Below are 13,968 nucleotides of genomic sequence, written 5' to 3'. Positions count from 1 at the left end.
TTGCTATGATGTCTTTATTGTCATTTTAAATGTTTGCACCATTGCACAGAACTACGACTGATTTTGAATCTTCACACAAATCACACCCTACACCTACACTCGCTTCCAAGTTCTAACACTCATGTCGATCAGATTACAGTAACTTCCCCTTTGATTGGATTTCCAGTTACATCGCACAGTTTTGTCATTAGACAGCCATCACAACCAATCCAGCAGTGTGGGCGTAAAATACGTGATGATGCAATCTGCTCCGGCACGACGCATCCCAATCAGCACCTCCCACAGGACGGTTCGCAAATCGAAGGCACCGATTTTGCCGGCGTTCAGCAGCATCGAGTATTCGCCGGAGACCTGCGAAGAAATGTTGGGGATTGAAGTTAGTTTGGATTGTATAACTTTCCGGTTGTCACACAGTAAAAATATATGTAATTTATAATATTTATTGGATCGTAATATTCTAACACACCTAAATACGAATGTAATGACGCAGAAAACGGAAATCATACCAACATAAGTAAATGTTTATTGATGTGCTCAATTCCGTCTAATTTCTATACATTTACTGCCCGAATAAGAAGTTTTCCAGTTCATGACATTTAGAAGCATATATTTTTTTCTACGTTTTTGATGCGATAGTAATTTTTAATTTTTTGCTTTAGTATAGGTATTAAGGACAAGTTTCAACGAAAATTAATTTAGAAGCAGCGTTGCCAACCTTCCAGATTTATCTGGTTCTTTCAGAATTATATGAACCATCTGCAGACAGACTCCAGACTTTGATGATTTGTTCGGATTTTTCCAAAGTTTTCAATTCGCCTTGGTTCACAATGTTCACCCTCCGTTACTCGTGTTGCTGTACTTTATACAACATATATGAGTTTTCCATTGCCATTTTGTTGCTGAATTACCAATCGATCTAAAACCAATGGGTATTCCTCAAAAAACTTATTTGAACTAAACAAGTTAAAGTATGGTTACAGTAAACCCCCACAAAATACGAATTATAGGAAAAATGCAAATGGAAACTGCGTAGACGGTGTCCATACTACGTGGAATTTGACTTTATTGGTTACAACATGGAATATCTCGAAATCCTGACTAGATAGAAAGTCACTGTCTTCGGCAAAGTTGTTCAGGAGATCATAATATTTTCTTTGTTAGACTCACTACGTAGCGCTAGTATACAAGTGAAATTCTCGCATGTGATATATTTCGAGATCCTGACCAGATAGAAAGTTACTGTCTTCGGCAAAGTTGTTCAGGAGCTCAAGGTCTTTTGGCTGGTGGGACAGTAGTTCAGAGTTTTCTTATTTCACGGCGGTAGTATACATTAGAGATAGGCGAACGCTCATGAACCGCTTATTTGATCCGGTTCGGAAGAAAAGAGCGAACGAACTACGGTTCTACAAAATTGAACCGCGGCTCTCAAACGAGCCACAGCTCAAAATTGAACGGCGGCTCACTATGAGAATGACGCACGAACCATGCTTCAAGAGCCCCGGCTATAGCAAATTAATAGCGAGTGGAGTGTGGAACCGAACTTTTTGTCAGTGCGAACCTCAACCTGAGGCAGGTTTTAAAAACAAACGATCAAACTGAGATTTGTTAGAAAACAAGCCGAGCCGATCTTGATACCCGATCCAGGTTGAAACTGAATAATAAAAAAATCGCTATAAGCCGCTGCTGTCAGATTCTGATAATGTTTATGTCTCTCTTCTTTCCTTTCTTTTTTTTTATTATAGTCACTTTAACACTTTTGCGTCATTCGTGACTTGTCCGGGGTGAGATTTGAACTCGTGACTTTGGCGTGAGAGGTATGGATGTTAACCACTACGCCGGGGTCGCCCCCAAAACTCTCTTCTTTCGTTATCATTCGGGGGCAGAAAAGAGCTGAACGTAAAAAAGCAGGAGGCTGGCAATCCTATATCAATCCTATACGTTTGACAGCAAGCAACATCACGGGCCTTATTTAAGGCTCTGAACCATTTGGTGGATTATTTTAACTTTTGGTTAAAATTTGACAGATGGAAAATTATCGATTAACCCTGCTACCCAAGCGTGGTTATTTCTGACAGGCAAAAAGTTCAATTTTGACGACCGTGGCTCGAAAGCCGGTCGATCGACAGCACGGGGATTTTCGAACATAAGAAATAACTTTCGAAATGTCACTTTTAACTACGAGTTACATTTAACTCGGCAAATGGTTCACAGCCTGAATACGGCCCGCCTGACGTATACATGGTGGAAAGGGACGGAAAATCATGTTATAAGCAGAAAGACAAGAGCAGATGATAGCATCAAAAACATGGCCGCTAGCCAGGCCCCTGTAAAAAAGCGAGACGCAGATGAATGAATGTTGCTGTTTAAAATCTCGTTTGTTTGGTTTGCTTATGCGAGTATACACGAAACAAAAATCAATTATTTAATTCATGTGTTTCACTTATACATTTTTGCCAAAGCATCAGCCTTATACCTTCCATAAGACAAACCACATAGGTCCTATTAGAATGCATAAAAGGTATGTGTGACCACTTATACATTTCATTTGACACATGATCTTTATTAACTTTTTGCAAGGCGTCTGCTTATTAGTTGACTTATACAATTTATGAATAATCAGCAATGGAAATTTGCCATAAGGTATAAGGAGATTTCTATCCGTGTAGTCCATTCTATGTGCGCGAGTATTGATGGTCCGAAAGTGGTTGCTTCCACTCACTTGCTATAAAAAAATATTTTTCGGTATTATGCAATCATTAGATGTTATAATGATATGTTGTACTAGTAAGTAACAAGAAGAGGGGGTAAAGTATGTGTTTGACTCATAAAACCTGTCAATTTCGCTTTCAGAGCGTCACAATCAGCGATCATATGATTCGTGAGAGTTCACTCAGAGTGAGCGCTCACGAGTCGTAAAATCGCTGATTGTGACGCACTGAAAGCTATATTGGCAGATTTTATGTGTCAAACATATACTTCATGACCTCTTCTTGTAACTTACAAGTACTAATTAGCATTATACTATTTCATGATTTCATAATTCCGAAAAGCATTTTTTTATAGCAAGTGAGTGGAAGTAACCCTGAAACAAACCAACATTTTTGGCTCGGAGCGAAAGTGAGGATAACAAAGTTCGCACTTCAAAATGGGGCTACGCAAGTGTGCGTGTTATAAACGTCAAATCTCAATTGCAACTTGGGATACGTAAGAACAAATAGCGTTTTCTCTAGGTTAGGTTATCTTTATTGGCGAGACTTGTAGTCAGAGGCTGGTTCATCTCTTGACGAATATTGGAGAATCCTCCCTAGGGTCCTCCCTAGGGTCCTCCCTAGTGACAGAGTTTGAAATAGCGATGGGAAGCCAGAAGGGATCCCCTAGTTATAGAGTTAATAAGGTGGGGTATCGAGAAGGGACCCACTAATTAAGAGAAGTGGACAGTCTAGAAGAGACCTCCCTTGTAACAGAGTATTTGTTTAGCAGAGTTGGCTGTCGTAGTTAGTAGATGTTCCTGGTTTGATGCTTTTGGTCGACTAATTATTATGGTTGTGTATTCAGAGTCCGTTATAGAGGTTGGTCCTGGTTAGATGCAGTGGGTCAGTATTGTTTGGTTCTTGTCAGTGAGTTAGGTCAGATGTTCTTATACATGTTGGCGTCCTTGATGAAACATATAACAGCTGCTTCGGTTGAAGGGTCATTGGCCAAGGCGTTTCTAATTTTCGTCGGGATCCCATAAAGATTCCTAATTCCTTGGAAACCTGTGCAATTCATTAAGAGGTACTCTACCGTCATCGTTGTGTTGAAAATATCACAGCGTTTTCGGAACGAAGTCGTACTTCCACTATTGTGGGTCGTCCGAGTATGTCCTGAGCGGAGACGAGAAAGAATCAGTTGGTCATGACGGTTTAGGGAATCTTGCCACTTGCTGTTTTGCCCTTTGATTTTACGGAGGAACGGTTCTCTTTTGCCGGCCCACTCCTGGGCGCAAGCATTCCGAAGTTTGAACTTCATCCAAGTCTTGATATCAGGTCCTGGAACGGTTTTAGTAACGAGCATTCCAGATCGGCCCGTAGTCGCAAGATGCCCTGGGATTCTTAGGAAGGTAGTGTTCGACGGAGCTTCCAGTGGGATACCTTGGATCCAAGGATGTCTGAATGTCTGGGATTCCAAAGCTGTTAGATAGCACTTGCAGAGTCCGAAAGGATACAGAGCGGTTTGCTGGCGTGCATGGTAATGGCGTGGAAGATTTCCGCACTTTCCGCAGAGAACGCAGAGCACTGGGTCTTAGAGCCATCCGTATATCTGTGGTGGTGGTCGGAGTATTTCGTACGAAGCAGTTCAGTCACGTATGCGTTCATTTCTCGCGAGTTGTTACCAGCCTGGAATCGTCTAGCAACCGAGAGGTCAACGTGAAGGCTTGGTTCTGCCCATCCTCTGGTTCCGGTCCAATGTAGTCTCGACACTGGGGGGAGCTCCTGATGGGCCAGGTTTCTTAGAGCTCTGTTCCCCTCTCTGAGGAGACAGATTTCTTCGTTTCCGGCAGTCTTCTCCAAATAGCTTATTGTTCTGCTTACCAGGGCCTCGGCAACTTGGTACCGGAAAGGCAGGACACCGAATTCAACACATGCCGAGTCCGCAGGAGTGGACGGTAGGAGCCCAGCTGCAATACGGATGGCTTGATAATAAGTGGGACCTAGCCGCACAATGAAGACGTCACTAGCCGTACAGAAAATCTTATTTTCGTAGAAGATTTTACTGTTGACGATGGCTTTTGCTAAACCTAAGCATAATGTTCCTGTTGTTACTACGATGAGGGCTGGAAAGTGTCCGCAACAAGATAAGTTTTGTGCGGCAGCCAGCTGTTCCGTACATTGTTAAAATGAGGAGCGAAGCTTAACATCCGATCCAAGAGCACCCCAAGTATTGTGACCGTCTTCCGGAAAGGTATTGTGGTACCATCACACTTAATGGCTGATTGTAATGTACGGTGTGAGGATCGGCAGTTGTGAGGGACTTCGCTTTTGTCGGCTGAGAGCACGAATCCCACCTGGGACGCCCATCTTTGTGTGGCCGATACAGCTGCCTGAAGTTTCCTATGTAGGGCTTTGCGGGTACGGCCAATTGCCAAGAGAATTACTGCCCATATAAGCATAACTGTCCCATCTTTGCTTGCTTTCCTATTCATATGGGACAGTTATGCTTTTTGAAAAGGAGCCTCAAGGATCCCATTCATTGCGACCAGGAAAATAGTGACCGCAATGACGGAACCCTGTGGGACTCCTGTCTCTTCCGCTCGAATTGAGAAGTGGTGATTCCTGATTAGGACCTGAAAGGTCCGGCCGCAGAGAAAATTTCAAATGAAATGTAGGATGTGGCCAGCCAGCCCCCAATCACCTAACTGCTGGATGACCCGGGGTGTCCAAGCACGGTTGTATGCTTTTGCTAGATCCAGGGACGCGACGTCAACGTGGAGATTCTTTTCCATGGCGTTCTGAATCTCTCCTAGGCCGGTGAAGTAGGTTCCGGTTCCATGACCAGGTCTGAATGCGTGCTACCGGTGATCTAGGTGCTTGTTATCCTCCAAAAATTGCATTAATCGACGATTGACCATCCTCTCCAAGATTTTACAAGAACAACAAGTCAACGAAATTAGCCGGAAGCCTTACGGTGTGGAGATCATCTCCCCATGTTTGGGAATGGGGACCACCAAGCTGTGGGTCTACTCCGACGGCTTTATGTTCTCGGTCCAGATATTGTTGAGTATGCTCAACATAGCAAGTTTGGTTTCCGGCGGTTTCGTCCGGGCCGGCTTATTTCCCAACGCTGTGGCTGAGTGCCAGGTTGAGCTCGACAATCTGGAATGGGGCGTTGATCGGTAGTGGAGTAGGAGCTTCCGGAATAACTATGTTGTTCAAACGCGTTGTTCCTACGGATGAAAAACGTGTCGTATTGGTCTAAGGCAGACAGTGACGCAAAGTGGTCTCCTAGAGCCTCTGCGATGATTTGTGGTTTCCGGGTGATACCATTCGGAAGACGGAGGGCCATCCCTCTGGCTTTCCTCTTCCCATTTAAGGCGTTGACACGACGCCAGAGTTCAGACGCCGTTTGATCAGCATTTATCTCCTCGAGAAATTTCGACCAGCTGCTCGTTTTGGCGTCTCTGATTACCTGTCGGCACTCATTTCCTCATTTCTCTTAGTCCGATGGACTTCGGAAGCCCATTCTTTGTCTGGACGGCCTTTGGGTAGCCGTTTCATGGCCGCGTTTTCTCTATTTCTACGCAATCCAAAGTGTAAGAATCTTTTTTTTAACAATAATTTGCCATTTTAATCATTGTCATCTTCCTTAGTGCCATGTCAATAATGAGTACAAGTGCGATTTGGTATCACTTTGTTCGGAAAGACAACGGTAATGGAACATTCACAGGAACATGCCGCTACTGCAAAAAAAAAAAGTCTGGCGTTGTCGGGAGGATCGACGGGAAATCTGAGGCGGCATCTATCCACGATTCATCCAACAATTTCCATTGACAGAGGACAGTCAGTGCCAGGAATCAACAGAGACTCAAGAAAATGATGTTACCGTAAGTGCTTCATCATCTGTACCATCGGCCGTGCGTCCAAAATCGGTTCCTCAGTCGTTAATAACGAATTTTGTTGAGATCACCAAACCAATGTCTGTCCAAAAAAGCAGATCATTTGACATTAAATTACTCAAGATGATCTGCAAGGAATTTCACCCCTTTTCGCTAGTCGAGACACAGAATTCGAAAAAAAAATGTATAGGATTATTATGTCCTTCCTATAAATTTCCCAGCAGAAAAAACACTCCCAAATAGCCTGTTACAAGATTGAGATCCGCAGTGCAAAAACAGTCACTCGACCATGTTCAAGCAGTTTTTTACATGTGATGGTTGGAGCAGCATGAATAACACAAGCTTTTACGCGTTAACGGCTCATTTGACTCTAAAATGGCGCTCAAAAATGTTTTGTTGGAATACTCAGAATTTCCCGGCAGACATACGGCGAGAAATATTTCTGTATGGATCACATCAGTCTTGACAAAGTTTTCCATCAATTCCTAAGTTGCAGTTCTCGTAACTGATAATGCTTAAAATATGAAATCAACTGCCACATTTCTCGATGTACCTCATTTGGAGTGTTTGCACATTCGCTCAACCTTATCGTCCAAACTGCCATTTTCACATCTATGAAAGCTGTTGTTGACATAAGCAAAGCAATCGTGCAATATTTATTGTAGTGTGTTAATATTGATGGGTTTTATTTTATCAATTTCTGGACCCAAGAAATGCAACGGTGGAGCAATTTGAATGCATACTTCATGAATCCTCATTGGACATCTATCATGGAATTATTTGCCATATGCGTCACGAAAATGGAGGTGAAAAAAGTGGTAGCATCTTTTCTTTTTTTTTTTTCGAGAGTTGACCAACTGCAGTTTTAATAGGCTAGAATCTCGGTTGGGCTCTCCATGCGATACACAATACTTTCAGACGACTCGAGCTATGGTGCTGACTAGGTCACTGCAGCTTTTAGGCTCGTATTGTGATCAACTGTGTGTATTAGATTACGACCATAAATCCGGAGAACCCCGAGATCTGGGCGCAATCGCCCCTGCAAACAAACACGTCAATGGTCGGCCTCCCGCGAACAAAAGAACAATCCTGCAAACAAACTATAACAAATCATAGAAGAACTATTCTTCTACCTGTTTGTGTTATTAGTTTTTCTGACTGAGCCCCAATCCGCGAGAAACCGACAAACGACGTGCCCATCTACAAAAGCAACTACGCTCCAACCTCGAAGCTCTCCGGAAATATGTGATAAATCATGTAAATGTAAATTGAATACAGTAATTTCCCGATTTTGTCAACCACCTTTTTTGAAAATGTTTTCCAATGTTCTACAAAACCCATGCCCTTTTTCAGTAATCTTCTTGCACCAAAGTATACTTTAAATATCCCTCTTAACGAATGACGAATGAGAAAAATTTAGATTTATGATTATGTGAAATTATTGAAAGAAAAAAAAATCTGAAGCGCGGAGGGGCTGACAAAATCGGGTCATTACTGTATTTAAAATAAATAAATTCATTCTTACCTTTTTATGGTTGTTTGATTATTAATTGCTATTATTACCTGCTCAGAGTTGGCTCCTTTAAAATACTGTGTAGAATTTACCTCATTATACCTCAGTTCTATCGATTTGTGATAGAACCACGCTCAGCATATTATCATAGAGGTAACTCTAAGACCACTGGGTCCCGAAGAAAATCATTATTATTTTTGGCTCACTCAGTACCAAAACAACGGTCCCAAGCAGTCCCAAGCTATTTCACTCACCCCTGCATGTTCTGCATGAATACACACACCCCTGATGTTATCTGTCAAACTTTCATAGCGAATCAAAACAAACATAGTGTAGTAATAGAATTTCAACTAGAATAGGGTACGTTAATCGTTTGCTTGGGACCAATAGGCTACTAAAGTGGTGAGCCAATTTAAAATCGTTAGTTTCGTATTGATTGTTGATATTATCCTGTAGTACGACTTGGGCATGCACCATGCAAGTAACTCATCTCTCGTCAAAATGATGGGATATGGGGTAATGGTGAAGGGATATAGAAAACGAATAAAAGAACAGAAAGAAAGGTATTAGTATTGGTTACATAAACCAATCCCCCCCCCCCACACACACAACGAAAAAGAAACATAGATGCACAGACAAACAGAAATAACACATTTAATATTTTTCTCCACAAAACATAGTCACTAAAACACTACCGCCATCTGTCGAGTATCACGTGATGGATAGTACGCTGAACAGATGGCGCTAGTGTGCAGACGTCAAACGCAAGGGAACCGACCGTGCGCGCCACAGGTGGCGGCACCACCAACCAAAAACACCCAAATTGACCGTCAAATGCGTATTCGATGAACAACCTGTCCAACCGAGTGTTATGTCTGTTTGTCTGTGATAGATGGGTTATTAGGAAAGTACAACTACATTATAACTATTAGTGCAGTGGATGAACGTTAGTTTCGGGGTCATGTTAGTGTTAGAGTTTTGTTAGTATTGACCCGTATTCAGCCCTGTCGGCCCCTCGAACACTAGTCGCAGGCAGTTGTTGTTAGGACATGCGACACTGTCACTGCTACTATGTTAGAGGTATGACCCGTCAAGTTTCGAAGTACAAAAAAACAGTTAGAACTTTCTTATAAATTAACTTTACACTCAAAGCAAACTGTTTACCTTAGCATTACAAATTAAACGAATTTAAAATTACTATTTTATTTTATGCTAATATTAAAATTATTACAAAACTACAATTTACGGCTCCGTGAGATTAACTCGCATGAACCTTTCAAATCAATGAACTGGAGAAAAACTACAATTTTATTAAATTGCAACAAAAAATCATAGTGGCACTTGACAAATCATCATCAAGCCCCTCATCCTTGGACAGGGAAAAAAGTGGTAGCATCTTTTCGTCGTGGAACTTTAGAGATCAGGGTCGTTTGCAGCCATTTCTGAACCAAATGAGTGCAGAGGTGATGCAGTTTGAATTCAAAATGTGTGAAGCCACCCCATTGGACATCGATTATGGCTGGATTTGGTGAGTTTGTTCTAGTTGGTAGACATGCTTATAAATTTGTTATCACTGATCTTGATTTTCGCGCGTCGTGAGTAGTTCGGTTGTTGCGTATGTTGAGTTTGGAATTTCGGAAAGCATGTATGCGTGATCCAGTTTGAAAAACATTGTTAACTGCTTTCGGGAACGTCACATCATTTGAATAGCTTCTTGTAACAGATAATGAACGATCGTTGTTCGTAGCTTGTTGTGATGTAAGGGGCACGGTGGCCTTAGAGCGACCGTTTTAGCTTACTGAGAAGAAGATCGTGGGTTATAACCCAAGCTCCTATACATTACTTAGTTGATGGGGTCGCGTCTTTTGCTTACCTAGGCTTTAAAAGATCTCTTCACTTTCCAATGTGAATCCAGATCTAATTCACCCTTCCCACTAAGTCACTAACAAAAACGTTCTTCCCGTGACAACCGTGGAGATTTAGTCTAGTGACAACGGGTGTCGGAATAACAATCCTTTCCCTCTCTGATGACAGTAAGGACGTGGCCGGCGCCGTTATTGACCTGAAAAATAAGGATTCACCGGATTTTACACACTGAGAATGGATTGCTAATCCCAAGCCAAATTCAAATGGTTCTTTGTGCAAATTTCGGAGTAGCGACTACTGAAATGTATGGTCGTCAATGCTCATGCTCATACTCATTAGGGAGCATACATCAAGTATGTCACGCTCTAATGTTTTTACGAATCTGTAACCAGCAAAGCAGTAGGTATATGCAAAACGTATCGAAAGGGGAAGGAGGGTTGATTTTCTCTAAATTTTACGTGACGTATTTAATGCATGCTCCCTTAGAGGAAATTTTCTTGAACTTATGGAAACGTTGTAAATGTTCAGGAAACGTTGTGGAAGTTAAAGGATATTCTCGCATATATTCTTCTAAGACATGCAGAAAACTTTGTAGGAGTTCGGCAAATTTCTTAGCAATTTTTGGAACCACGCAAAACTTTATAGAAGTACACTGTCGTTATATGCATAACTGTCCCATATTCTATTACACTTTTGAAAAAAAGCTTAATGGGTATTCAGTTTTGAAAAAGTACTTGAGAAATGTTATTCGAAATTTAAAAAAAAAATAGTTCATGGTGGTGACAGATGGAAAATTTTCAAATAAAACTGCTATTCCAGCAGACTTATTTCTGACAGAAAAGGAATCAATTTTGATAAAAACCTTTTCGAAAATCAGCCGATCAACAACAGAGGGATTTTCGAACATCTTAATTAATTTTCGAAACGTTAAATTTAGACAACGATAAAGTCACGCACAAAGCTGAAACATTTTTCTCTGCGGCAAGTGTTGGCAGGTTTTGTAAACAAAACAAATCACGTTGCCAAATCGTCTGATAATATTTCCACGAATCTCTGTATATAGGATTTACTAACAATTTCTTAACTTTGAAAAACGTTTGTTTAATTTACTTTAATGCATTTTCAAAAAATTCAAACGTATTTTTTTCAACGCATCATTTCAGATTTCGAAAAATTCGCGTCATTATATTCATTTAGCTATTTAATACAAAATGGCGAGCTGACCAAAAATGATGCGTAAAAAAAACTGCTTTTGAATGTTATCAAAAATTCACAGAAGGTGCTGAATATAATATTATTATTTTTTATATTTTCATTTTCTTGACCTTAGGCTGTGTTCCATTTGGAGAATTTTCACTTAAGTTTGCCAGATGGAAAATTTTCAAATACTGCTATTGTACCAGACTTATTTCTGACAGACCAGGAATCAATTTTGACAAACACCTTCTCGAAAATCGGAAGATCAACAATAGAGATTTTAGAACATTATAATTTATTTTCGTAGTGTCAAATTGAAGTGATTTCGTCCGATTGTCGAGCAGGTGTTTGTGAAAAATGATTCCTGGTCTGTCAGAAAAAAGTCTAGTTGTCCATCCATCAAAAAATTCAAAAGTAGATTTATTTCTACTCTGCAGTTAAACTGCAGGGAAGGTCAGGTGCGCTAGTGTTTGCCAAAAAAAAACTTCATTTTCTTTAACTGAAGAAACATTTTTCTGCTCTGAGCAATATTTAGGAAATAACAGATAAACGTACCTGATAGATGAACAGTGGCAGTTCCGGATAATCATCCTTGACTTGTTTGACTATGTCCAAGTAAGCCATGCCCGGTTTAACCATCAACATGTCAGCGCCTTCTTCGACGTCTCGTTTCTAAGGGTTGTGGTAGAAAAAAATAAAAAAAATAAACAGCATTAAATCTCATCCCCGTGCCGGTCGGATTTATAATTTACAAAGGATGCTTGAGAGTTGAATAAATGAAGATCGCTTTAGAATTTCCCCCCATCCCAAGGGCACAGTCTCAAACGGAGAAAAACAAAGAACACTACCCCCTAACCTCCATCCGTTCAATCGGAAGGCAGCCATTGGCATTTGGCTCGTGCCGTCGCCCGCTGCATATGCAGCAGGCGGTACATAACCGAAGTCACGTGGCTATGCACTTTCCGATTCAGCGTCCGGACCGGTCAAACAACAAAGAATCAAAACAAAATTCCAAAAACATCGCTTCTGAGACTGCGCGTTCCATATCTTATTAATTTCTATAATGCACACATACCGCTGCCCGTTTGGCAATCCCCTTCGATCCCGGTGGCAGCTGGTAGCACTTGCGGTCTCCGAAAGCCGGTGCCGACTTGGCCGCATCCCGGAACGGGCCATAGAAGCCGGAAGCGAACTTTACCGAATAGGACAGAACCGAGACGGTGTTTTCCATCTTGTTCTCCCGGAGGATTTTCTTGATGGCCCAGATGCGGTTGTCCATCATGTCGGACGGGGCCACAATGTGGGCACCGGCTTTCGCATAGGCCAGCGAGATTTCCGCCATCCGCTGGATGCTGGGTTCGTTATCGATCACTCCGTCGGGGGTGAGGATTCCGCAGTGACCGTGACTGGTGTAGGGGCAGAGACAGACATCGCAAGCGATCAGCAAATCCGGGAACCACTGGCGCAGCTGGGGAAGCGCTTTGACGACAGGATTGTCGGCAGAATCTGCACCGCTGCCCGAGGGGTCTTTCGGGAGTTTTTCGACCACTCCGAAGAGCAAGATGGACGCCAGGCCTTTCTCGACCAGTGGGGTTAGATGCTTTTTCAGGGTGGTGATACCATACCTGGCTACGCCAGGCATGCTCGTGATCTCCTGAATTGCTTCATCGTCTTCCCTGAAATGGATGAGAATTGCTTATTTTATTTTGCGTAAAACGTCCTGATTTAATTTTAACGTGTATTTGCTCAGTACACTGAAACAAAACGTTGTAAAATACTCACACCAAAAACACCGGGTACATGAGATTGTGTGCCGCAATGTCCACATCCTGACACTGGAGTTTCCGTAACGTTGGGTGGAAAATGCTGCTGTGAAGCTTCGTTAGGGACGACATCTCGAGGGGGAATGATTGTGAATTTTTGACTGCTCGTCAATTGAACTGTGGGAACTGATAATTGAAACGGATATAAGAAGAGCAAATCACCGAACGTAGACTGATGCTCTATCGCACTATATTGCACCGATACGAGGTACGAGGATGATTGTGTAATTTCTGCTCGAGGACAGTAGCGGCGAAGTATGAGGAATGTAAATAGGTAGTTCGACAGGCAATCTATCAGTTGACCGGTTAGAAATTGTGATTGTGTGAGAGTTGATGTCTCTTTTGATGGTATGTAGCGGAGGAACTGGAAAAGATAGGGGCCTTTAGTAAATTGAACCAATGTTTGGGCAAAACAATGTCCACCTTTTGCTCTGTTGTATCACAGTAAGCGTTGATTTGCAGCGGCTTTCAGAATAACATATTAACTATCGCAACAAAAAGATATAAACAAATCAGAAACCGATCACAGTAGTCTACGAAACTGTATGTATGTACGTAATGAGAATTCAACTCATGCTTCGATGACGTTATCTTGACGTATTGCGCTTTTCACACCAAACTGGACCAATAGGCGCGTTTTCAATTATTAGAAAAGTGTGATACAAGTGCACATTTACGTCAAATCGTTTTTTTTTATGAAGTGCTCCAAAGACAACATAACGATTTGACGTAAAAGTCCTTTTTTATCACACATTGGAGCGGTCCAGTTTTAGTTGCAACCAGCAATATATTTTAATGGAAATGTTTCACCGTTTCACGAACTTAAATGTTGCATTCAATACTGCGAACAATATTGGATACAACTCTTTAAGGGTGATGTGAAGTAAAGAGACAAGAATAATCGAAAAGACGCTATGTTCCGATTGGAATTCCAATAAATCTATCAGTGTTGTGAGGAAACGGAAACAAGTAGGCTG

The 13,968-nt window shown here is 41.7% G+C and overlaps 1 protein-coding gene across 1 annotated transcript; it reads right to left on the bottom strand.

Moving 5' to 3' along the window:
- Positions 1-13,517, bottom strand: Pbgs (Porphobilinogen synthase). Its single transcript, XM_065225791.1, has 5 exons — positions 13,415-13,517; positions 12,951-13,355; positions 12,244-12,844; positions 11,724-11,840; positions 1-351 (listed from the first exon to the last, which is right to left on the bottom strand). Exons 2-5 carry the CDS (start codon positions 13,061-13,063, stop codon positions 199-201), a joined length of 984 nt encoding a protein of 327 aa, XP_065081863.1. The 5' UTR covers positions 13,064-13,355; positions 13,415-13,517; the 3' UTR covers positions 1-198.
- Positions 13,518-13,968: the final 451 nt, after the last annotated feature.

Source organism: Ochlerotatus camptorhynchus, unplaced genomic scaffold (assembly GCF_037179485.1).
Source record: "Ochlerotatus camptorhynchus isolate MF236.1 unplaced genomic scaffold, CSIRO-AGI_Acam_v1.1 ptg000022l, whole genome shotgun sequence".
Taxonomy (NCBI): domain Eukaryota; kingdom Metazoa; phylum Arthropoda; class Insecta; order Diptera; family Culicidae; genus Ochlerotatus; species Ochlerotatus camptorhynchus.
This window is presented reverse-complemented; position numbering and strand designations above follow the sequence as displayed.

Bases quoted from the DNA above. Each gene is read 5' to 3' on its own strand.
- Pbgs (XM_065225791.1), bottom strand. From the start codon at position 13,063: ATGTCGTCCCTAACGAAGCTTCACAGCAGCATTTTCCACCCAACGTTA. The intron at 12,845-12,950 runs GTGAGTATTTTA...CATCCATTTCAG, and splicing joins ATGTACCCGGTGTTTTTGGT to GGAAGACGATGAAGCAATTC. The intron at 11,841-12,243 runs GTATGTGTGCAT...CACAACCCTTAG, and splicing joins GGATTGCCAAACGGGCAGCG to AAACGAGACGTCGAAGAAGG.